The 24,198-nt window shown below is 41.3% G+C and overlaps 1 protein-coding gene across 10 annotated transcripts in view; it reads right to left on the bottom strand.

Moving 5' to 3' along the window:
• The window catches only part of BAZ2B (bromodomain adjacent to zinc finger domain 2B), a 420,170-nt gene that overhangs the window by 140,953 nt on the left and 255,019 nt on the right, over positions 1-24,198 (bottom strand). For 8 of the 10 annotated variants that reach the window (XM_078782264.1, XM_068123184.2, XM_068123187.2 and 5 more), the window contains 4 exons: positions 21,419-21,520; positions 14,363-14,585; positions 9,433-9,525; positions 6,844-6,905 (listed from right to left, as the gene is read on the bottom strand). In XM_078782264.1, coding sequence (XP_078638390.1) covers positions 6,844-6,905; positions 9,433-9,525; positions 14,363-14,585; positions 21,419-21,520 — 480 coding nt within the window. The remainder of the gene's footprint in view (positions 1-6,843; positions 6,906-9,432; positions 9,526-14,362; positions 14,586-21,418; positions 21,521-24,198) is intronic. The other 2 variants (XM_078782265.1, XM_078782263.1) reach the window with 1 other exon arrangement.

The following is a 24,198-nucleotide window of genomic DNA, read 5'->3' on the forward strand; positions in this document are numbered from 1 at the left end:
GAGAACGGGCCGTCGGCCATTTTGACTCGCGCGCTTTGCGCATCGCTCAAGGTTTTTCACTTCGCTTCAACCATTTTCACAGCATTCAGACGTAATCTGGTGTGTGTGTGTAACGTGGCTTTTGAGTGGGAAATCTGCGGTTCACCGATTGAGAGCCATCAAGCGTCCATACCTGAAGGTGTGATTTCCCCGTCGCTTCTCGAGGACACCTTCACCCATCTTTGGCAGTGTAACTGTCAACCCAACGGGATTCTGGTCTCTATACGACATCGTACGGACGATCACTGGAGTGAATCGACTTTGGCTTGAAGCCGGAATCTTGAAATAGACAGTCTTGTCACAAATAAATAGTCTTGAAATAGAGACATTGGGGAATGTTCTTCTTTTCGCTCACTTGGAGCACAGTGAGTTATATTGTATGAACCTGATGGTACCATCATAGGAACTATATATTGGTTGTACAATTGATTACTATTGTTGTTGTACTGTTATTCTTGTGTGATCTTAATACAATACTTGTTTGTTGGTAACAATTGGTGTGGTTTCACCATTGATCTTTGACATACAGAGTAACACATCGTTCTGCCGTGACTCCTCTCGGGGCTCGGAGGTACACCGTGACCTGGGTCTGGGCAGGAGCACGTAACAGAAATTGGGGGCTCGTCTTTGCTGACAAAATTCCCAAATCTCGTCCGGGATAGAATTCCCAAACATCCTCGTCCGGGATTAAATTCCCTAACATTCGTCCGGGATAGAATTCCCTTACATTCCCAAAATTCCAAAATTTGGAATTTTTCTAACATTCCCAAATTTTTCAAAAAAAAAAAAAAACTGAAAATTTTTGTGTGAAGTTTAACAGGTGCTAACTAATAGTCACCATGGTGTTTGACGCAGAAAGGTTTGCGGCGTCCACTAATGAGGCACAGTTCCAAGCGTTAAAAAGATCGGAACTCTTGATATTGGCCAAATATTTTAACTTGGAGGTCCGAGTTATTATGAAGAAAGCAGAGATGCAGACATTGGTGGTAGAATCTCTGGTGGGACAAGGAACATGGAAAGAGGTAGCCTTGGATTGGTTACCCGAGGAAAAAGAAAATGTGGAGCTCCGGAAAATGGAGATGCAACTGCAGAGCCAGGAAAGGTTAAAAGCAGAGGAAAGGAAAGCAGAAAAGGAAAGAGCAGAACAGAAACGAGAACTCGAGGAGAGAAGAGCAGAGGAAAGGAGAGCTGAAGAAGAAAGAAGAGCAGAGGAAAGAGCAGAGGAAAGGAGAGCCGAAAGGGAGTTAAAGGAACGTGACATGGAGTATCAGAAGGAACTTAAACTCAAGGAGCTGGAATTACTGGCAGAACGGAGAGAAGTAGTATCCATGCCGGCTAGTTCGACAACTAGTCAGAACACTTGGGATGTTGGTAGGCATGTGAGGCTGGTTCCACCGTTCAATGAAAAGGAGGTAGCCAAGTTTTTTTTACACTTTGAGAAAGTGGCTCAAATGCTAAAATGGCCTGTGGGGTCCTGGACTATGTTAGTGCAAAGTGTTCTGGTGGGTAAAGCTCAAGATATCTATTCGGCTTTACCGATTGACCAATGTGCAGATTATGAGATAGTGAAGAAAACCATTCTCAAAGCCTATTAATTGGTCCCTGAAGCTTACCGGCAAAAAATCAGGAATGCCAGGGGGAGGGAGAGTGAGACCCATGTGGAGTTTGCCAGAATGAAGGAAACCATGTTTGATCGGTGGTGTGACTCGAAGGGGATTGGGAAAGACTTCAACCTGTTGCGACAATTGATCTTGGTGGAGGAATTCAAACAGTGTGTCCACGCGGACATTAAAGTACATTTGGATGAAAGGAAAGTACCAGAGTTGTATGAGGCAGCAACCATGGCAGATGACTATGCCTTGACACACAGGATGGGGTTCCACAAACCTAACTTCCCACCTAGAGTTAGCCAGGGGAGTTATGGTAAATAAGGTGCGGAGAACAAATATTCATAGAGGCAGCCTAGAGATGACTATGGGGACAAATCTGATACCGCGACTTTTAGGGATCAGAAGACTACAGTTCCAAGATAGACTTATCTTCCGGTGGGCCCGAGGCAGACCACGAGTTTTTCCTCCGGGCCTACTTGCGCTTTTTGCAAGAAACCTGGGCATTTGATGTCCCAATGTTATGCCCTGAAAAGGTAAAATCATGAGCGGAGTCAGACTAGTACAACTCTGAATGCATTGGCCAATGCGAGAAATCGTCCTTGGACGACAGTGCCTTGTGAAGGTTCCCATGCCAAAGTTACGGCATCACAGAACGACCTTGTTCAAGAGGGTTATAAACCTTTTATTTCAGAGGGGTTTGTGTCACTGGATGGAGACTTAACGAACCAGAGACCTGTTAGGGTATTGAGGGACACAGGAGCACATCAATCTTTGATGCTTGAGGGCATTTTGCCATTGTCAGAGAAGACGGCAACTGGTGTTCGTGTTCTTTTACAGGGGGTTGGTGGCTATGTTAAAGCTCCACTTCATGTCATCCATTTGAAGTCTGATTTGGTGTCAGGACCGGTCACCGTAGGTTTACAAGCCACTCTTCCTGTAAAGGGAATCTCTTTTGTTATCGGGAATGATTTGGCTGGTGGTCGAGTTTCTGGTAATCCGACGTTTGTTGAAAAGCCTAGTATGGAAAATAATACCGCACAGTTAGAGCATGAGATTCCGGGTATCTTTCCATCCTGTGCCGCGACTCGTGCTATGGGTAGGAAGCGCTCTGAAAAGAAGGAGAAGGTACTGACGTCACACTTTGCACAGTCACTTCTTGTCGAGTACCCTGAAACTAAGTGTCAACACACACAAGTTTTGGATGGAGGCAATGTTGGCAAGCTCTTTGTAGGTGGACTGAACTTTGACACAAGTGAAGATGTTCTGGACTCTATCTTTGGCAAATATGGACCACTCTTGGAAGTGCTGCTGATAAAAGACAGGGAGACACAAAAGTCGAGAAGGTTTGGCTTTGTCATGTTTGAAAACACAAAGGACGCCAAAGATGCAGAAAAGGATTTGAATGGCAAGGATTTGGATGGTCGGACCATAACAGTAGAGAAGGCAGGCCATGGGCGTCGAGGGGGCTACAGAGGAGGAAAACGTGGAGGTAGTTTCAGGGGTGGCTATGGCTCCCGGGGTAGGAGTCGTAGTTTTGGTGGCGGCCGCAGTCGTGATTACTACGGAGGCTCCCAGCAGCAGCAGCGCAGTTTTGGCAACTCTCGACGGGATGACTATTACGGTGGTAGCCGAGATGGAGACCGCTACTCACGTGACTACAGCACCCGACTCTACAACCATGATTATGATTTTTATGACCAAGAGAAGAGTTGGAAGCACTGAGTGCTCAGGAGCAGCCGAGCCAAGATTCCTACATGGATTAACCCGTGAACTCCATGTTCCTAAATGCGTCCATGCAGTGAATACTTCCAGGCCTCACCACCCAACCACCATGAAACCTGGCTCTCAGCTCGGCCTCCTTCAAAAAGTGCTATAGATTTGCTTTGCTTTGGATTTCTGATCACAACCCCTTAACCTTCATTCAAAAAATGAAAAATAAAAACCAGAGGTTGATGATGGAGTTTGGCTTTGCAGGAGTTCAACTTGGAAATTGAGCATGTAAAGGGCAGGGACAATGTCGTTGCTGATGCTTTGTCCAGAGTGAACTAACTTTGGAAATTTCTGTAGGTTGTTTGGAAGTTTTGTGCTTTATTTTGGGGAATATTAATTATTGTTGCTCATGTGAATTGATAATTTGGGTGTGAGTTTTACTTTTGTTTGCTAAAAGAGTTTTTGCCTGCCAAGAAAGTTTTCACTATATTCAAACTTTCTTTCTTGAGGGGGGGAAGTGTTACGGATTCGTCACTTCCGTTGTTGTGGTTTTCATCCACTGTAAACATTTTTGATTCCATGTACTATTATTGTTGTTGTTTAAGGGAGATAGAGATTACTATTTTCAAAAGGTAAAAAAGTTAATGTTTTAAATGAAACCGGAACCGGACGACGACGAAGAGGAAGAGGAGGAAGAGAAGGCGGAGCGAGTGAGTCGGACAAGAAGCCAAGGTGCTTCGAGGTCTGGAGCGAACGAGTGGCGACCGAGAATCACGAGTGAACTTTGGGTTTCCCGGGAAAGGTTTTCCTGCGACAGAGTTGTCATCGCTGTGACAGATAACCCTGCGTGGCAGGTTTTTGTGGTTGATTCCGACAAGAATCATCGGAGTGCCGTTACGCCACGAGAATGGGCCGTCGGCCATTTTGACTTGCGCTTTGCGCATCGCTCAAGATTTTTCACTTCGCTTGAACCATTTTCACAGCATTCAGACGTAATCTCGTGGGTGTGTGTAACGTGGCTTTTGAGTGGGAAATCTGCGGTTCGCCGATTGAGACCCGTCAAACGTCCATACCTGTAGGTGTGATTTCCCCGTCGCTTCTCGAGGACACCTTCGCCCATCTTTGGCAGTGTAACTGTCAACCCAACGGGATTCTGGTCTCGATACGACATCATACGGACATTATTTGTGGATCTGATAAATTGCCAGTAACCATTTTGTAAAACTGAATTTGCAGCAACTAAATGAAGATGTCCAAATGTCACACACGTCCATGCCCATGGGATTCCCATGGGTGACCCCACTAGTTTTATATATTATTTATCAACAATCAAATTCTTTACTCACAAGAGGATTTAATGTATTATCACAAAGTTATATAACTCCCAACACACATGCCATTATATGATAATACATTAAATCATGCACATCCTATCTTACATATAACATGTCCACAAACCAGCACAACCAACAACCTGCCTCTGCATCAAACTGTCATTCAAATATTCGAACAGTTCCTTAAAACGGTTTATTTAAAACATGCTGCCTTGTGTCCTAGGTGATGATGATGACTGCTGCCTTACACCCACCCCCTCCCTCACCACCACCCCTCCCCCACCCCCTGGATAACTTCAACCCGAATCTACACGGTTAAGAAACGAATCAGCTTATCGGAATAGCACCTCAATTCCCCAAAAAACGCGGCATGCTTTTCTGATGACGAAAATACGGAAAGCTCCATATGGGTCGTTACAAAAATACGGAGTCCCATGTCATACAAAAGGAGTGTCACCCATATCCCAGAGTCTTTACCTGTGATATCACCTCTCAGACCCCTTACCTGTAATATTACCTCCCCGAGTCCTTACCTGGGATATTAATATTACCTGCTCGAGTCCTTACCTGTGATATTACCTCCCCAAGTCCTTACCTATGATATTACCTCCCCGAGTTCTGACATGTTGTATTACCACCCCGAGTCCTTCCCTGTGATATTATCTTCCCGAGTTCTTACCCAAGATGTTACCTCCCCGAGTCCTTACCTTTAATATTACCTCCCCGAGTCCTTACCTCGGATATTACCGCCTCAAGTCCTCACCTGTGATATATTACTTCCCTGAGTCCTTACCTGTGATATTACCTCCCCAAGTTCTGACCTGCTGTATTACCACCCCGTGTCCTTCCCTGTGATATTATCTTCCCGAGTTCTTACCCGAAATGTTAACTCCCCGAGTCCTTGCCCTATGATATTACCCGTGATATTACCTCCCCGATTCCTTACCTGGGAACTGGGATATTACCTCCCTGAGTCCTTACCTGTGATATTACCTCCCTAAGTCTTTACCTGTGGAATTGCCTTTCTGAGTCCTTACTTCTGAAATTACCTCCTCAATCTAACTGTGATATTACATCCCAAGTCCTTAACTGCGACATTACCTCCCCGAGTCCTTAACTCTGATATTACCTCACCATTTCTTTAACTGTGAGACATTTCCTCCCTGAGTCCTTACCTGTTAAATTACCTCATAAGTCCATACTTGTGATATTACCTCCCCGAGTCTTTACCTGTGGAATTGCCTTCCCGAGTCCTTACTCGTGAAATTATCTCCCGGGTCCTTACCCGTTAAGTTACGTCTCAAGTCTTTACTTGGGAAATTATCTCCCGAGTTATGACATCACAAGTTCAGACATCCCAAATCCTAACATCCAAAAATATTGAGTCTTGACATCCCAAGTCACCAGTCCCTGTATTGCAAGTCACCAGACTTGACCTAACTAGTCACCACTCCTGACCTCTTGAGTCATAAATCCTGTCATCCATATTTACCAGTCTTGACATTGTGACTCATGAGCCATGACATCCCAAGTTGGAGTCGTGAGTCCTGACATCCTGAATCCGAGTGACAAGTCATTATGTGCTGAATCCGAGTGACAAGTCATTATGTGCAGAGTCCTGGATTCAACCCCTAGATTACTGCTGAATTCATGAATATTTCCTTTTAGATTTTCAACCACTCCAGGTTATACATTACCCAAGCATCATTGCACAGTTCACTGCTAAGAAGTATCATGATATACTTAAATATTCTCCTTTAAAAATTAATCATTCATTAAGTTAAAACAGTGTTAATAAAACTTTTATTCAAAAAAAAACCCTGCAACATAAACACATAAATGATAGGTAATAAATAAATGGCACCAGACTTTGTGGCTTTTAAATGCTCCCTCTTCCTCTCAATTAGGCCTGCGGTACAAGGCCCTCTGATACAATAACAGACCTTTTTTTGCTGTATTGATACCGTTAATAAATAAAAACAGCAAAATGATATTGGAGAATAAAAACAAGTAAATCTGGACAATGAAAATTTCGGAACAAACTTATGCTGAGAAAAAGGAAGTTGAACCTGAGTGTCATCAGATAAATATTTAGAGTTTGTAAGAAACTTGACTTTGAAAGAAGCCATGAGGATAGCTTTGTGGTTTACCTGCTGTTTCAGCATTTTCAATTGTTCCTTTTGTTTTCTCTTTGCCTCGGCGACCTGTATTGCTGCATGTGATAATGTAGCCACACACAAGTAAGGGCACACAAATAGAGAAATGTTCATAAAATCACATGTTTTAAAGACACAACAGACATTTATCTAAAATGTACAGAATAAAGAAACAAACAAAAAAAAAAGTTCAATTATTTGTTTAGAAAGACAGTCATTAACTATTACGAAAATCAATAGGATGTGTAAACAGTTTATCCCAAAAAGGTTTGTTTATTCTGGCAGAAGAAAGACCCTTTAGCTAGCATAAGCTATTGCTTGCTATGGGTGGACGGTGGGCAGACCATTGTTTGCAATTGTGCGTGGTCCATAGGTTGGCTATCACGTGCAAGCAAAATGATGGTGGTGGACCGGCTGTCACTTATGGGTGGGCACTGGGAGTGGTGAACAGGCCCTTTGACTACTGGCAAACGAGGCCATGGTTAAGCCGTCAACTACTGGTAATGGTGGCAGTGATCAAGCCGTCATCTCTAAGCAATGAGGGTCATGATCAGTCAGTTGCCTAAGAGCAATGGTGAGTGCGAGGGGCAGTGAACAGGCCTTTGTCAGCATGAATTGGTGTGGGGAGAGCTGCAATAGCATGTGCGCCTACTGCCTGCACCCTAACACCCCTCATGTCTGGTGCCTGCACCCTAACACCATGCACGTCTGGTGCCTACACCCCAACGAACCTGTACGTCTGATGCCCGCACCACAATGACCCTGTACGTATGGTGCTTGCATGCAAATGACCCTGTACGGCTGGTGCTTGCACCCTAACAACCCTGTACATCCGGTGCCTGCACCCCAACACACTATACACCTGGTGCCTGCACCCCAACAACCCTGTGAACCTTGTGCCTGCACACCAACAACCATCTGCCCCTGGTGACTGCACACCAACATCCTGTGTGCTTGGTGCTTGCATCCACACACTCTGCACTGCTGGTTCAGGTGCTTAACATTGCGTGCACCTGCAGCTGGTACCCATGTTGCCGGCACCATACTCGATGTGTACACCTGTGGCCAGTACCCTACACCTTGAACACACCTGCTGCCAGTGGCCAATAACCTGCATACCTGCAGCCAGCACCCGAAACACCACACACTTGCTGTTTACACAAGAAACTCTGCATGCCTGCAGCCGGCTGCAGAAAGAAACCATGAGTGCTGGTGACAATCACCTGAAACCTCGGAGACCAGGTGCCAGCACCCCAATGCACACTGCATGCCTGCTCCCAGCGCCCCACTCCACACCTCCTCCCGGCGCCCAAAAGCCTGAGTGCGAGCTGTCAGTGTCCTACACACTGCGTGCCTGCTGATGGTGCCCTGTACCAGATGAATGTCTGCTGCCAGCAACTGAAACCCTGTGTGCATGCTGCCTGCACACTACACTCCTGCTATAGGTGCACTTAGCCCTGTGGGCCTGCTGCCACTACCCAAAACCCTGAATGATTGCTACCGGTGCACAGATCCTTGTGTGCCAGCTGCTGGTAATCAAAACCATACACATCTGCAGATGACTGCAGAAACCCTGAATGCCTACTGCTAGAATCCCAACACCCTGCGTGCATGCTACCAGCTCCCATTACCATGTGTCCTTACTTCTAGCACCTAAACCTATACACATTTTGATAACACCGATGCATATTGTGCACCCGCTGCTGTGTGCCCAAGTTGAAGGCTACCAGAACCTGGATGGGAGCCAACATTGCCTCATCACCTGCACTGAGAAAGCCTCAGCTCTTGCACACATCCATGCATGCTGTGAGTAGTTCATGCCATGTGAACATGCACATGTGCTGTGAGGATCTGAGCATGTGCATGTTTGCTGAAAACAACTAAGTTCAAACATCTGCTGTGAGAGAGTATAACAATGCCCTTCTTTAATTCAATTCTGCTTTCAAGGCCATACCTGAGTTGAACCTTACTTTTGTTGAAGTGCATGGATCACATGTAACGTCATTGTCATTGTGAAGGTGTATATATAGATGCTTGCACATGTTTTGAGTGTGCAAGCTGCCTGTTGTCATCTCCTCTGCGAATGAGCTAACTTCATTGGTTCATGACCTGGTGCACACGAGACCTGCAATCTCAGCACCATTCACTTTGCACCAAGAAACACAGTTTCCCCACTTATGTCTGCTCTCCATTTATTCTCTGATGTGTGCTTATGTATCCCAACGCTGCATGTTTCATGACTGTGAAACCAACGACTGCCTTCAGAATCACCTACTGAACCACATGGAGTGCACACGTCCACCCATAAAGAAACCAAGACGTACTACAAAGTAAAGCGTTTCAACTTTCTTTAATCAATTAATAAAGCAAAGGCGTATTTGGCCTGTCTATCTTGCTAAGCTTCAATCTGCTTGCTAAGCTTAATTATCAATTTTTTTTTGGACAACTCTGCCCCGTTGTTGCACCCAAGACGAGACTATCTTTCCTAGTTCCGCCCCTGTTGCCACATTTGTTCATGCCATTACTGCCCAGAATTATGCTGCACGTGTCCCGTTGCTACCCCAGAGCCCAGCTGTTCCTCACCCTGCTGCTTCCGAGCTTGCTTGGCTGCCTGCACCCGAGCTTGCTTCTCCAGGCGCTGCATCAGCTTCAGCTCTGCCGCTTGCCTTGCGATTGCTGACACACCCAACATGGCGTACGTATTAGATACTGCGCAGAGCACTCCCTGCTTCCCCCACTTTTGACTAACGGATCCACTCCCCAATCCAGATCTGTCATTTATGCGCAAAGAACACCAGAGTTGGCAAGACAATGGCATGTCAGTTGATTATGACATTTATGTCATGACAATACAACAACCATGTGACTGGTGCAGCGCTGTCAATGTGTTAGTGTGATATGAAGCTTATCCCGTGGATTTAGAGGGTGATGCGCTTCGGCACTTCACTCTCACAATTCCACATCACGCGTGCTTGACTGTATTATCGCACGTTTCACTTTTCGGGAAATATTATGGTATAAAAAGAGACGCATGACATGTAAAACTCATGTACGATTACACATATGCAAATCATGGCACACTGAATTTAAATCGTAGGTGAGTAGGGGGAAGTGGAGAGAGAGAGAGAGAGAGAGGGAGAAATTTCAAACCGTGTTGTACTTAACTGACTTGACCACTCACCACAATTACACTGACAAAAACAAAATAAAAAGTAGTAACTTCAATTTTACATCTGTAGATACCATTTCTTACATTTTTTGCTGAACTGTGGAAGTTATCCAAAATCCAGAGAAAAGGAATAATACACCAACTGGCAGTTAGTTATTGGAGGATAAAACTTACTGACATTTGGCCATTCCTCATTGGTTATGATTGTGTGAAATAGTCAATTCCCCTATAGCAAAATACCTGCTGGTATCTCCGCATACTAATAATTTCCACATTTACAGCATCTGCTGACTCTTTCTTATACACACATCGCATATGGCTTCACTCCAATTTCCATCACGGTGATGTAGCGTTGGTTTGTGGTAACATTTACAGTTGACTTACTAATGTAGAAATGTCAGCACAGGGGAAAAGGTTGTGCTCAAGATTTTAAAACACCTGTTCTGCTGTCTTCAACTTCCGCTATGTGTTCACTATGTCCTTCAGGTTTAAACTATACAACATTTGTATATAGGCAGAATTTTTCTTCTGATGGTGGCAACACCCCACTGTTTGACAGGATGTCTCAGAGGTAGAGCAATGACCTTTGAGCTGTCAAGTCTAGGATTCATTCATGACAAGACTATAAACTGTTGGACTGGTGTTTCGCAGGCAGGGAGATGCTTCGACGGTGGCGTCCCTCGGACGAACGTTAAACTTGACCTCCAATCTTGCAGCATTAGCCAGTGTACGGCAGAGATTACTCAAACATAGACAAATTCAAAATTGCATGCAACACGTGTGTCCCAAATGTTCCAATTTTTTTGATGTAAAATTATCTTTACAGAGCATTGGTGCTGCCGAGACAGTTTCTTGATAAGGGTTGTACTGGGTGGTTTGCCACTGCCTTCCCAGCATTGTTTGTCTGTGCCCTATTTTTTGAATGCTGAGTGTCAAACAAGAAAGCAACACGTACCGTTTTTTAAATGGTACTTGCACTGCAAAACTCTCTGCCAAGACGTCCAAGGCCAACTCCACTCTTGGGTTACTGACTTCCTCCACTCTTGTAGCCAACGTGTGGCTCTCAACGGAATCCTTTCATCTCCTCTCCCTGTCAAGGATGGAGTACCCCAAGGCAGTGTTCTGGGCCCCCAACCTATTCCTAATCTTCATCAACGATCTCTCTAACTCTCTGGGAAATCCTCTTTATCTCTTTGCTGATGATTCCACCTTCTGCCGTGACATCCGTCATCCTTCAGACAGGCAGGCTGCAGCCTCTTCCCTCTCTTCAGACCTTGATAAAACACAAGCTGGTCAAACACTTGGAATATGTCTTTCAATCCTGACAAATCTCATACTATCACTCTCACTCCAAAAGGACCGTCTGGCAAACCCTTCCATCAACTTTCTTAACAATTCTCATGAAGAGGTTCAGTCACTCAAACTCTTATGTCTCATTCTCAGTCATGATCTTTCTCTCAGCAAAACAAATTTAAAAGTTGGCCTCCAAAGCCAGTCGCCAACTGGGCATCCTTCGTCGTACAAAGTTTTTATTTATTTTTATTCAAGGCTCGCTGCTCACCTCCACTCATTCATTCCTTTTTTTCCCCACTTGTGGAACCCACTTCCACATTCTCTTCAATCTCAATCTTCCCTCCAGGTCTTCAAGACAGCTGATCACCACCATCTCAGATCATCCCCCATCCAAAACCATGATCTTTTGGACACTCTTGTGTGTCCTTCAGCTAAGTCTCTCCTTCACCAAAATGGATTCTTCATTATTGGGAGATAGGGCCAAAAACGATATAGAGTATAGCATGAAATTTCAAAAGGTTGTGGACGGATTCAGAAGAAACATGGTGAATGGGTTTGGTAGGTGGCACGAACAAACCAATTCGATTTTGGTTCAGGATCTGGCCTATCAGTGCGATAAAAAACATGAACTGTTCAGCCTGGCGGAGGTATGCGCTCTACCGAGTGCTGCTCTGGTTGCTTCTGCATGAGGTCTCATCATTGTCAAAAGAAAAATGTTTATTATTCCTCGTCCTGGTCATCATGTCTCTCACAAAACTGCGGACTCATCTGTTTATTACAAATCCATGTTTCTGTGCCTCCACTTAGTTAGCAAGATGCTTCTTTGGCATAAAGCTGACTTCGCTTGAATTTATAAAAATGTTTGAGCTGTCTTCCCTGATCTCCAAATGAGCAAACGCAAAACAAAATGGTCTTTTAGAAGTCGTGGTTTCAACAAAGTTCGCACAAAAGAATTTTAAAAAGACGGATAAATATATTCTGCTTATCATTGGAGTTGTCACTTTTTACTCTTAATTAAAATGGCAATGGAAGTGATTACTGCCTGCAGCAAAGTCTTACAAACATGATAACAAATGAGTCCGAATTCCTTACAGATCATCAAAGATACGGGTGACTCAAGTCTAAGAATTGATTTTAAAGTGGCAACACACAAATGACTTGGGCGATTCAAACAAGTGTGTTGCAGTGTCTGTCACTAAAAACTATGGTAAATCCATTTCAGGAGTTATATATTTCCTAAAAATAAATAAAGGAACTCTTCACCTCTACATTTACTTTAATTGTCATTCATTTATTTCTTAACACTTAATTGTTTTGCCCATGTGAATCCATCTTTAATGGCTCCACTCAATCATTTGGAAGTAATTTTTTTGTCCATCATCTAGAGCTCGTAGAGGAGCTGCCGCACACACACGCACGCATGGACATACGGATGAACATACGAGACACAACACAAGACTGTTATATGAGACAAATACAGCCACTGAGCTTGGGGGAAGTGCTGTCGCTTCCCAGAGTACTCTGGGAACCAGAGACGTCGCAACAATGTCACCGCTTTTCTTACCGCACTCAGTGGGGCCTTTCCTAAAGAAGAATTTCCTCCTCCCCAAGAATGCCAACCTATGGGGATTGTCTGTGTTCTTAACTTTTTAAATGCTGAATGTCAAGCACATACCATTTTTAAAGTCTTTAGTACGACCCGGCCGATTATAACACTGGGTTTAAACAACCGACCTCATGGACTCGGAGCGGACGCTCTAACTATTACACCACCCAATCGCATATCAAGTCTGTTATGGCACAGATGTTTTCCTCACCATTCCTCCAAGAAAGAGATTTCAAGAAGCAGGTCACAGACCAATGTCCAAAGCTAATAGATTAGCTTAGTGTGTACTTCCTCATGATTAAATTGCTTCATTATTTACTCATAAGCTAAGGTTAACAAATACAGATTTGCAAAGTATTGGAGTGTGATAATTTCAGTGTTAATACCATGGAAGAATTGAATGCTCAGATGTCCCAAAGTGACTTCATCCAGATCTACAGAATCGTCCAGTTAGGAGCCTAGTCGGCTTTTTACGAGGACTGTACAAGGTTAATGTGGACTTTTTGCTGTAGAATAAATAAATAAATAAACAAATAAATAAAGCCAAATAATTGTTAAAATAAATAAATAAATAAACAAATAAATAAAAACATTTCAATGCTGAAGGTTTGTGCAACGATGTTGTCCACCCTGAGCAAGTTATACAGGAAGTGACATCAACACTGGTCAAATCATTCTGGGTAAAGCTAAGGTGGCAGACAGCTTAGTCAAGTGTGCTGCAGACAGAGGCGGCTCATTGAAGTTCCTCGCTCAAGAAAACATCAAAGCAGGTGAAATTGAAATAAGACTGTCTGAACAATTTGATGATACAATTATTTGGCATAGTTCAGTGGCCATGGCTGCATGATGCAGCTAATTCACAAATGGTTTTGGATTGCATGGTGACTCTGAGCATTGTCACGTGCGACCAACTGCTGTCATTTAAGCAAACGCTAAACATGCTGAAGAGCCATTTTCGGCGAATCACTAATTAATACAAGTGAAACTGCACAAAAATTGAAAATATGGAAGCAATAATTCATTCTCACTTGAAATCAAATCCATTTAGTTGAGTTATGTGTGTACCAAAGAACCCTTACTTTACCAGAACTTAAAGGACCTGGGTACTTTAGCATAAATGCGTAGGTAAGTTCCAAATCACCCACTCAGCATATAGTTCAGATATGCCACCTTGTGATTTTCATCTCTTGGCTGGGTACCCAAATGTCTGGGTACCCATACCAAAGATTTATATGCAGGTGGCAACAGGGCATGACCACATTGATGGGAAAAGTACAAACGCATTGAAGGGGAATCCTCTGAGAAAGAAGATAAGTTTCATCAAATCCCTGAAATTTTTGATTTTCCAAAATAAAAAGTCCACATCAACATTGAACTACCCGAGTGGTTTTCAGGAAATCATTAACAGACAAAATTGTCAATACTAAGAGGAAAGGCCAGCACACCTTGAGCTTCAAGCTTTTTGAAAAGCTTCAGAGACTCAACACGGCGAACTGTGTCTACCCGCCGCTCCACATTAGCTGGCCGACCCTTTCTCCGCCGAGCTTTCCCCGGACCTTGATCCTCTTGCACACGGTGCTCAGGGTTAGGGGGCCGACCACGGCGACCTTCCATACCCTTGATTCGGACTCCGATATCATCATCCAACAGCCGATACCACTGCAAGCCCTGAGAGAAAGAGCACTGCAGAATCAGCAACAATACCCAAAACCAAATGTTTTATTACACAGTGCCAGTTTCTCTATTCAGCCATAGGGAAATCCAATGTCCATATAATTCCTTCTCCACTTCACTCCTTGTTACCATGCACTTTCTTCTCAAATATTTCCCACACTTTACCTGCACAATGCACATAAAGCTGCACCGAGGTGGTTAAGATGGACAAAAGAAAGGTTTGCCATAATGCACTTTTGGTTTGAGAACATCACAACTTTAGGAAGAACCATCTTGCTTCGGGAATACATTTGACAAACCGTGGGATCATTTGTTTGCAATATTACTTGAGGCAACTGTAATGAACGATACCCGATTGATGAATGCACGTGACAAAGAGAAAGAAATGTCAGAGTTACAAGCATCGTTCCGAAAGAAAACCAACAGAAGGCAGCTGAGAGAATCCATAAGCAGAATGAGAAACATCGATTCCAGACAGCAGCCAAATCCGGCAAGCATTCTTTCCACACAAATGCAGGTAAACAGGGACAAGGCCTTTTATCTACTCATTTGTTTCCATAACCGCAGCAGCAAAAAAACAAGACAAACTTACGCATTAACCACTTATTTTAACATTAAAGCACAAACACTGCACTGTGCACAATTATTGCATGACATAATCCCCGTATATATTTAATGGCAGGTACAAGAATAGATGCCACGAGGGCTTTCAAAAGCTTCTCCAAACAAGATCCTCACAACAGCTTGATCCATGGTGTGCGGGGGAATGAGGGGGGGGGGGATTGGTACGGGGCTGGGGGGGGGGGGGGGGGAGGGGTGGAGAACTATTACAGCAAGGCACATTAAAAATAATATATATATATATACATATGTACAGCACCCTAAATAAATGTTAGAACAAGTACACATACATTCAAAGTACACCGCCCCATGCCAAATAATTAAATATGCTGCAGCGCGGCATTGCCGGGGCGCCTCCGGCGCCCGGCAGTACCGCAGTGCAGCTCATTGAGGCTGCATTGGGAGGGAGAGGTGTACACTAATTGATTGATTAATTGTATAATTAAAATCAATAAAAGATTATCACAAAATATTTTCATAATCAATTGGCTAATCGCATAACTAAACCACTAGTGCTTCATCCGAAGATGTATCTTTTAGAAATTTAATTAAATAAGTCATTTATAAAAAATTAAATAATTAATTGATTACTCAATAAATAATTAATCGATTAATCAATAAATAATTAATAGATGAAATGATTAATCAATAAATCAAAAATATCCTTGATAGCCACATCACTTGGTCACTCATGTCCAAATATTAGCTTCCCAGCTCAAAAGGTGCCTGAGATATTGGCCAAATGAGAAAGAAAACAAATAAATGATTAATAATGAAAATAAATAAATAATAATCATAAAAAAATTAAATTATTAATCAATTTGGTCAGAGAACACATAAACTACCACTATTTCATCAGAATCTGTAACTTTAAAAAAAAAGTTTTTTTGTCATTAATCGAATAATTAAATCATTAATCGATTAATTGATTAATTAATAAATCAAAAATATCCTTTGCAGCCAAATCACCTGGTCATTGGCATGTCCAAATATCAGCTTCCTAACTCAAAAGGTGCCTGAGTTAATGGTCAGAAGAGAAAGGAAATTTGATTAATTAAATAAGTACTTAATTAATCGCTAATAATTAAATAACTCCTCAATTTATTGATTAATCAAAAAAAAAAATACCGTTTTTGACAAAGCACTTTCTCACTATTGTGCCAAAATTTCAGCTTCCTAGCTCAAAGGATGGCTGAGATATCGCCCGGACAACCAAGAAAGAAAACAAACAAGTACACATACATTCAAAGTACACCGCCCCATGCCAAATAATTAAATATGCTGCAGCGCGGCATTGCCGGGGCGCCTCCGGCACCCGGCAATACCGCAGTGCAGCTCATTGAGGCTGCATTGGGAGGGAGAGGTGTACACTAATTGATTGATTAATTGTATAATTAAAATCAATAAAAGATTATCACAAAATATTTTCATAATCAATTGGCTATTCGCATAACTAAACCACTAGTGCTTCATCCGAAGCTGTATCTTTTAGAAATTTAATTAAATAAGTCATTTATAAAAAATTAAATAATTAATTGATTACTCAATAAATAATTAATTAATCGATTAATCAATAAATAATTAATAGATGAAATGATTAATCAATAAATCAAAAATATCCTTGATAGCCACATCACTTGGTCACTCATGTCCAAATATTAGCTTCCCAGCTCAAAAGGTGCCTGAGATATTGGCCAAATGAGAAAGAAAATAAATAAATGATTAATAATGAAAATAAATAAATAATAATCATAAAAAAATTAAATTAGTAATCAATTTGGTCAGAGAACACATAAACTACCACTATTTCATCAGAATCTGTAACTAAAAACAAAAAAATTTTTTGTCATTAATCGAATAATTAAATAATTAATCGATTAATTGATTAATTAATAAATCAAAAATATCCTTTGCAGCCAAATCACCTGGTCATTGGCATGTCCAAATATCAGCTTCCTAACTCAAAAGGTGCCTGAGTTAATAATGGTCAGAAGAGAAATGAAATTTAATTAATTAAATAAGTACTTAATTAAACGCTAATAATTAAATAACTCCTCAATTAATTGATTATTCAAAAAACAAAAAATACCGTATTTGACAAAGGACTTGCTCACTACTGTGCCGAAATTTCAGCTTCCTAGCTCAAAGGATGGCTGAGATATCGTCCGGACAACCAAGAAAGAAAACAAACAAACAAGAAACCAGAGTGAAAACTGAGTACTCTCTTTCAGCGTGCGTCACTGCCGAGCCCCCTTCGGTGCCCGGCAATGACGATTTGCAATGCCTGGAGATGGCATAGGAAAGGAGCGGTGTACAACAAACAAGAAAGAAAGAAACCAGAGTGAAAACTGAGTACTCTCTTTCAGCGTGCGTCACTGCCGAGCCCCCTTTGGTGCCCGGCAATGACGATTTGCAATGCCTGGAGATGGCATAGGAAAGGAGCGGTGTACAACAGTGAAGCCAAATTTGTTATTATTAATTTATACTCAAGAAATGTGGATTTAAGATCAAATGATGAACATGAGGCAAGAGTACAGAAGGTAAGCTTTTATATATTTATATTTCTGTGCATATGTTTTACCGTTGTAGAATAATAGCACTTTTCTATTCAGTCTCCACCATATTTGGTAAGCTTAAGTATTAACTTAAGGTTAATTGAAGTGGTATAATAGTTCGTATTTGGTTGCATATCCCTTGCATACATTAACTTAATCGAGCCTGTGACCCATCGACATCACCAAACTCTTGGTAACTTCCTTTCAGATGCTTTGTGAAGACTTTACTGCAGCCATTTTCAGTTGTTGCTTGTTTTAAGGGGTTTCTGACTTTGGTCTCCTCTTCAGCAAGTGAAATTCATGCTCCATTGGATTTAAATCAGGAGATTGACTTGGCCAGTCTAAAACCTTCCACTTTTTCCCCTGATGGACTCTTTGGTTGTGTTGGCAGTGTGTGTTGGGTCTTTGTCTTGCTGCATGGTGAAGCACCACCCATTTCAGTTGGAGGCATTTTCTTATACATGGGCAGACAAAATGTTTCTGTTCACTTCCAAATTCATTCTGCTGCTGCAGTCATTAGTTACTTCATCAATAAAGATGAGCGAGCCATTTCCAGAGGCAGCCTTGCAAGCCCAAGCCATGACACCCCCTCCACCATGCTATACAGATGAGGTAGCATACTTTGGATCATATTCAGTTCCTTCCTTTCTCCACACTTTTGCCTTTCTATTGCTTTGGTAAAGGCTTGGCTTGGTCTCATCTGCCCATAAAACTTTCTTCCAGAACTCTCCTGGCTCACCTCTGTACTTCTTGTCAAATTATAATCTGGCTTTTCAATTTTGGTGGTGATGAGAGGTTTGCATCTTGCAATGTAGCCTTTGTAATTCTGCTGTCAAAGTATTTTGCGAACGGTTCATTGTGATACATTCACCCCATGCAATCTGGAGATTGTTGGTGATGTCAGTGACAGTTGTTTTTGGGGTTTTCTTCACAGCTCTGATGATTTGTCTGTCATCAACTGCAGTTGTTTCGCTTGGCCAACCTGGCCATTTTCTATTGATAAGTGCATGAGTAGTTATTTGTTTTTCAAGATATTCCAAACTGTTGTATTTGCTATGCCTAATTGTTGTGATATTGATCTAATAATGATTCTAATTTAATTATTCTGGTTTTTTTAAGCTTCCAAATTGCTTTATTTTCTTTCATAGACAGTTCTCTGGTATTCATGTTAGCTTATGCCTACTGACTCCAAAGGCAGATTCCCATGGCAAAAAAGGCAAAAAACAAGACTATACATTCACAGCTTTTATGTGTGAACAATCAATGCTACAAGAAACACCTGAGCAAAAAGAAACAGCTGTCAGTTATCTGTTCCAATATGTACACTTACCTAAAATGGGGGGGACTGAACATAAAAGTGCTGTTGTTCTACAATGGTAAAAAATATGCATAGAAATACCAAGAAATAAAAACTGACCTTCTGTACTCTTGTCTCATATTATACACCGCTCCTTTCCCATTCCATCCCCAGGCGCTGCAGGACGTCATTGACGGGCACCAAAGGGGGCCTGGCAATGATGCGTGCTGAAAGGGAGTACTCAAGTTTTCACTCCTGTTGTTTGTTTTCTTGCTTGTTTGTTTGTGTGTCCGGGCGATATCAAAGCCATCCTTTGAGCGAGGAAGGTGAAATTTCTGCACAATAGTGAGCACGTGCTTTCACAAAAAAATTATTTTTTGTTTTTTGATTAATCAATTAATTGATCAATTACTTAATTATTATCGATTAATTCGGTACTTATTTATTTCCTTTCTCATCTGGGCGATATCTCAAGCACCTTTTGAGTTAGGAAGCTGATATTTGGACATGCCAATGAACAAGTGATTTGGCTCTAAAGGCTATTTTTGATTTATCGATTAATCAATTAATCGATTAAATCTTTAATTACTCGATTAATGACTTCATTATTTTTTTAAGTTGCAAATTCGGATGAAATGGTGGTGGTTTAGGTATTGTATTAGCTAATTGATTAATAAATTTAATTATCTTACCATTACTATTTATTTATTTTCATTATTAATGACTTATTTATTTTCTTTCTCATCTGGGCAATATCTCAGGCACCTTTTGAGCTAGGAAGCTGATATTCGGACACGGCAGTGACCAAGTGATGTGGCTATAAAGGATATTTTTGATTCATTGATCAATTAATTGATTAATTATTTATTGATTAATCAATTTAATTTTTTCGATTAATGACTTATTTAGTTAATTTTCAAAAAGTTACAGCTTCAGATGAAACACTGGTGGTTGATGTGGGCTATTAGCCAATAGATTAATAAATTATTTTACGATTATTATTTATTTAATTAATTATACAATGAATCAATCAATTATTGTGCACCTCTCCCTCCCAATACCATCTCTATGTGCTACACGGCGATATCGCCATGCGCCGAAGGCGACCTGGCAATGCCGCGCACTAGATGTTATTTATTTATTTGGCATGGGAGTGGTGTACTTTGAATGTGTCTGTACTTGTTCATCATTTGATCTTAAATCCACATTTCTTGAGTATATAGCAACAATAACAAATTTAATTTCACTGTTCTCATATTTATGAATGACACTGTATATGGCTGAAGAGCCTAGAGGTATGCACATTCGCCTCTAAGCGGTATAGCCTGGGTTTGAATCCCGACCCTGCTACAAACTGTCAGTTCGGTCTTTCATTGGCAGGGTGATTCATCAATGTGTGTGCCATCCCTCGGATGGACGTTAAACTTGGAGTCCAGTCTGCCAGAATTTGTTGGTGGATGTTAAACATTCCATGCTGTCCTTCGCAAAGTGTAGGCGAGCTGTCGCTATGACCATGGCCAAATTCTAAATTCCTGCCAACTAGTTGAATGTCAGGCCTGGTCAGGCTGGTTTGTGAAAGACTTTGGCCAAGCTTCCCCCGGCAGACCCTGCAAGGTGGGATAAAAGTGGCCATTAAAGAGCAATATATATATATATATATATATATATATATATATATATATATATATATATATATATATATATATATAGTTGCATTCATATATTTTCTTGCTAATCATAGATATTTATGATTTGAAAAAAGAAAGCATTTACCTATCTTGAGTTATTGTGACTATCTTGTTGGTAGACCTATTTTTTTTTGAACATGTTTGTTTGTTACCTATATGCCTGATATTCAGTCACATGTTGCCTTTGTTCAGACAATGATGAAAAATGGCATACTATATATACATTACAACATACAGTTTAAAGAACTTGGTTATTGGTGCAAACGAAAATAATTTGAGTTTCAAAACCTTTTGGCACTCAGATATCCTGCATGGCTCATCTAGCAGTTTCAACATTGTCCGGGAAAACATAATTTACAGCCACCTGCTCATGCGATGAAAAACACTTTACTGAGCGAAGGAAAGACAAAGTGCCTCAAGGGGTTAACACATGAAGGTTACAATAGGTATCGTCAACAAACTGCATCAAAAACACAGTTGAACAAAAATAGTCATCAAGAAACTAAATAAAGCAAAAAAATATTATTTTAATACCATTCCCTGACAAACCTGCTGTGCCTGCAAATCCCGTGAGAAACGACACATAATGCAAGCAAAAAGTGCTTCAGGATTAGCATGAGTAATGTGGCAGAAACGCTATGGTGCCGTACGAGATGAACGGTTCACCTGGGGGCCTTCTCGCGTCTCGTAGAAATCCCCGACACGCATCTTTGTGCTGAAGCTGAAGTTATCGCGTGTGATGTTGGAGATTCGGTTTCTGGACAGGTACTGGGAAGAAAATAAAAATAAAAATAAATACTACAAGGAGAGCTACGTGAACAATCGAACCTTTCCACGCTTCTTCGACAAATCGAAAGGAGTGCCGAATGTGTGTTTGAGTCGGGCCCACGATTGCCCGGAGAGGCAATCAGGAGATCGAAAACCTTCAGTGCCCATAATCTTACAATCACAGGTCATTCTTCGTGCTCAAATTCAATCTCCCCCGAACGAATACATTCACTTTGGAAGCATGACAGCACAAACTGGCAAATAACAGCATGGGGTTTTTTTCCTCCTTCCAATCTCATGCTCTGACCAGTTTCCTTGGGAGCACAAAGAATGGAACAGCCTGAATGCCAGAAATGCAATTCCTATTAACAACATGAGCTCTTTAGTGTGCTCACGGTGGGAAAGAAAAAAAATCTTTCAAATATAATTATATCATTTGTGTGCAGGATGAGTGTCGCCAACACTTACACGTATATAAAAGGAGCGCAGTTTCTCTGTCTGCAACGTTTTATTCTGAAGAGTTTCTCTTTTTATAGAATAGTGTAAATAGTAATGTTGCGAAGGTAATAAATCGATTTGCTTGGAACAAAAATTTGTGTCCTGTTCATCATAAAGCTACCCCTTAAAAGCCCATGTTTCTGCCTTTGAGGAAGAAGAAGAGGGATCTTGAGCTTTAATGTAGCCGTTTCAACGGTAGTAAATATTATTCTACGACAGCAGCACATTTTTACAAGGACACGGGATGAGCACACAAACAACAACAATCCACAACCATCACAATTACATGTTATAAAATATCCTTTTTGTGGGTTTTACTTCATTTTACATCCTCATTGACACTCACAGATAGACGTGCAATATGTTTGCGAAGTACAACATGCTGTCTTTTCATAAAAAAAACCCATCAGCGAAGTGACGGGTGGCACGCCTAGTGTTTCTTATACAAACAAACTATCATATACACACACCACAAAAAACAGAAATGAAAGACATGATTATAAATGGTTATTTTGTAATCCATTATCGAAAAAAATATCGAACGCTGCTTTTTTTCTCTTTTTCACCTAGAAGAGAATTGTATTGTGGGTACTGGCAATTTTAAAAAAGCAAATCATGTTTCAGTTGATCAAGGCATTATGCATAATCATTTAGATCATCCTCAACGTGGTATTCCTCGCTTTTTGAATACAGGACATAACCACATCGATAAAATTATAAAGACAAGAGCATATCCATTTTTAAAATCCGATATGACGGGTATCATTCTCCAAAAGTAGCGCAGCTGCTGCCAAAGAAGCTTCCTAGCTGAGATATATGCTGGGGGTTTGCCATTGCTTCCCCAGGGGAGGAATTTGGAATTCGGCCTGAGCACCGTTTACTCTTTGTAAAAGGCTATGTGGGATTATTGGCGTCCGTAAGTGAATATTATCAAATAAGACAGTCGGCTTATCATGTCTCCCGAAACACTAGCGCACTTTACAGTCCGACGCCTGCCCGAGAAACACCAGGACAGCTATTCCACCCATGGGAAATCAAAACAAACAAACACCAGGAATAGTATTTGGTTTTTCGAGAGGACCACCCGCATCAAGCATGACTGAGAAAGGATCTCATTTAAAAAAAAAAAAAAAAACCACCTTTAGAGGCCATTAAATATCCGTAAGTGAATTGATGAAAAAATTGATGAAAAAAAAAATTGATGATCTCATTGATGAGCAGAAATAAACTAGCCGATGAAATGAAGTTGAGGGTAGTGCTGGGCCAATTATAAGAACAACTACGAGCGAGTCCATTCAATCAGGTAAAAGACCTTCGGCTACGATTTTTCAAAGAATCAAGGAAATAACAAGAAATTTTTACAACTATTACCCTTTCAGAAATTCCATATATTCTGTCTCTTAAGAATTTTGTTAATGTTTCAACAAAAAAATTGTACAGACACATGAACTTTCGAGGAATATGAAATAGTTTTATGCAATAGACATCCTATATTCGATACACTCCCACCAATGATATGTGGTTGTGTATGCAGTTTGCTGTCATTAAAATATTAAATCAAAGTTACAGAACCATTTGAGAATAGTGCGTTATCCTCAAAATGTTGTTTGTAAATGGTAACCTTAAAGAACAAAAAATGCGGATGTCTTAATGTGTTGCATTTGAGCGGCATGGCGGGTAGGAGAGCACAATCCACTTAATCTTAACGATGGCCTCTGGATGTCCTCAAGGCCATCTGTGAAGGACTTTTGATACATCAATGTTGTACTGCGCGCTCATGACGTTCCTTCATCCTCTTCCAAGCAATGTGTTGTGAGTCCCGGACGTAATAAATTTTTGCAGCTATCCAATTTAAGTGTCTTTTGACCTTCCTTATCAAGAAATCAAGGTCGTTTACATTGTAGAAAAGCACCATCACATATGGGCACATTGGTTTTAATACCTTGAATGGGTTGTCAAAAGTCAAAACAAGGCCATCTTCAGTGCCAAAGCAATCGTGTTTTCCCTATGTATGCAATATTTCCAGTACACATTTTCAATTACCTATCAAATCTCATGTGCCTCTTGTGTAGGTCAGACGCATGTGCAGAGAAAGTTCAGGAATCTGATAAGATACAAAATGGGTAATGATACATTTGCTATTATCAATTTGTGCCGGGATACCGGTACCTGGGTTGATT

The sequence above is a fragment of the Myxine glutinosa genome, chromosome 7 (genome assembly GCF_964187855.1).
Source record: "Myxine glutinosa chromosome 7, kmMyxGlut1.1, whole genome shotgun sequence".
In the NCBI taxonomy this organism is placed as follows: Eukaryota; Metazoa; Chordata; class Myxini; order Myxiniformes; family Myxinidae; genus Myxine; species Myxine glutinosa.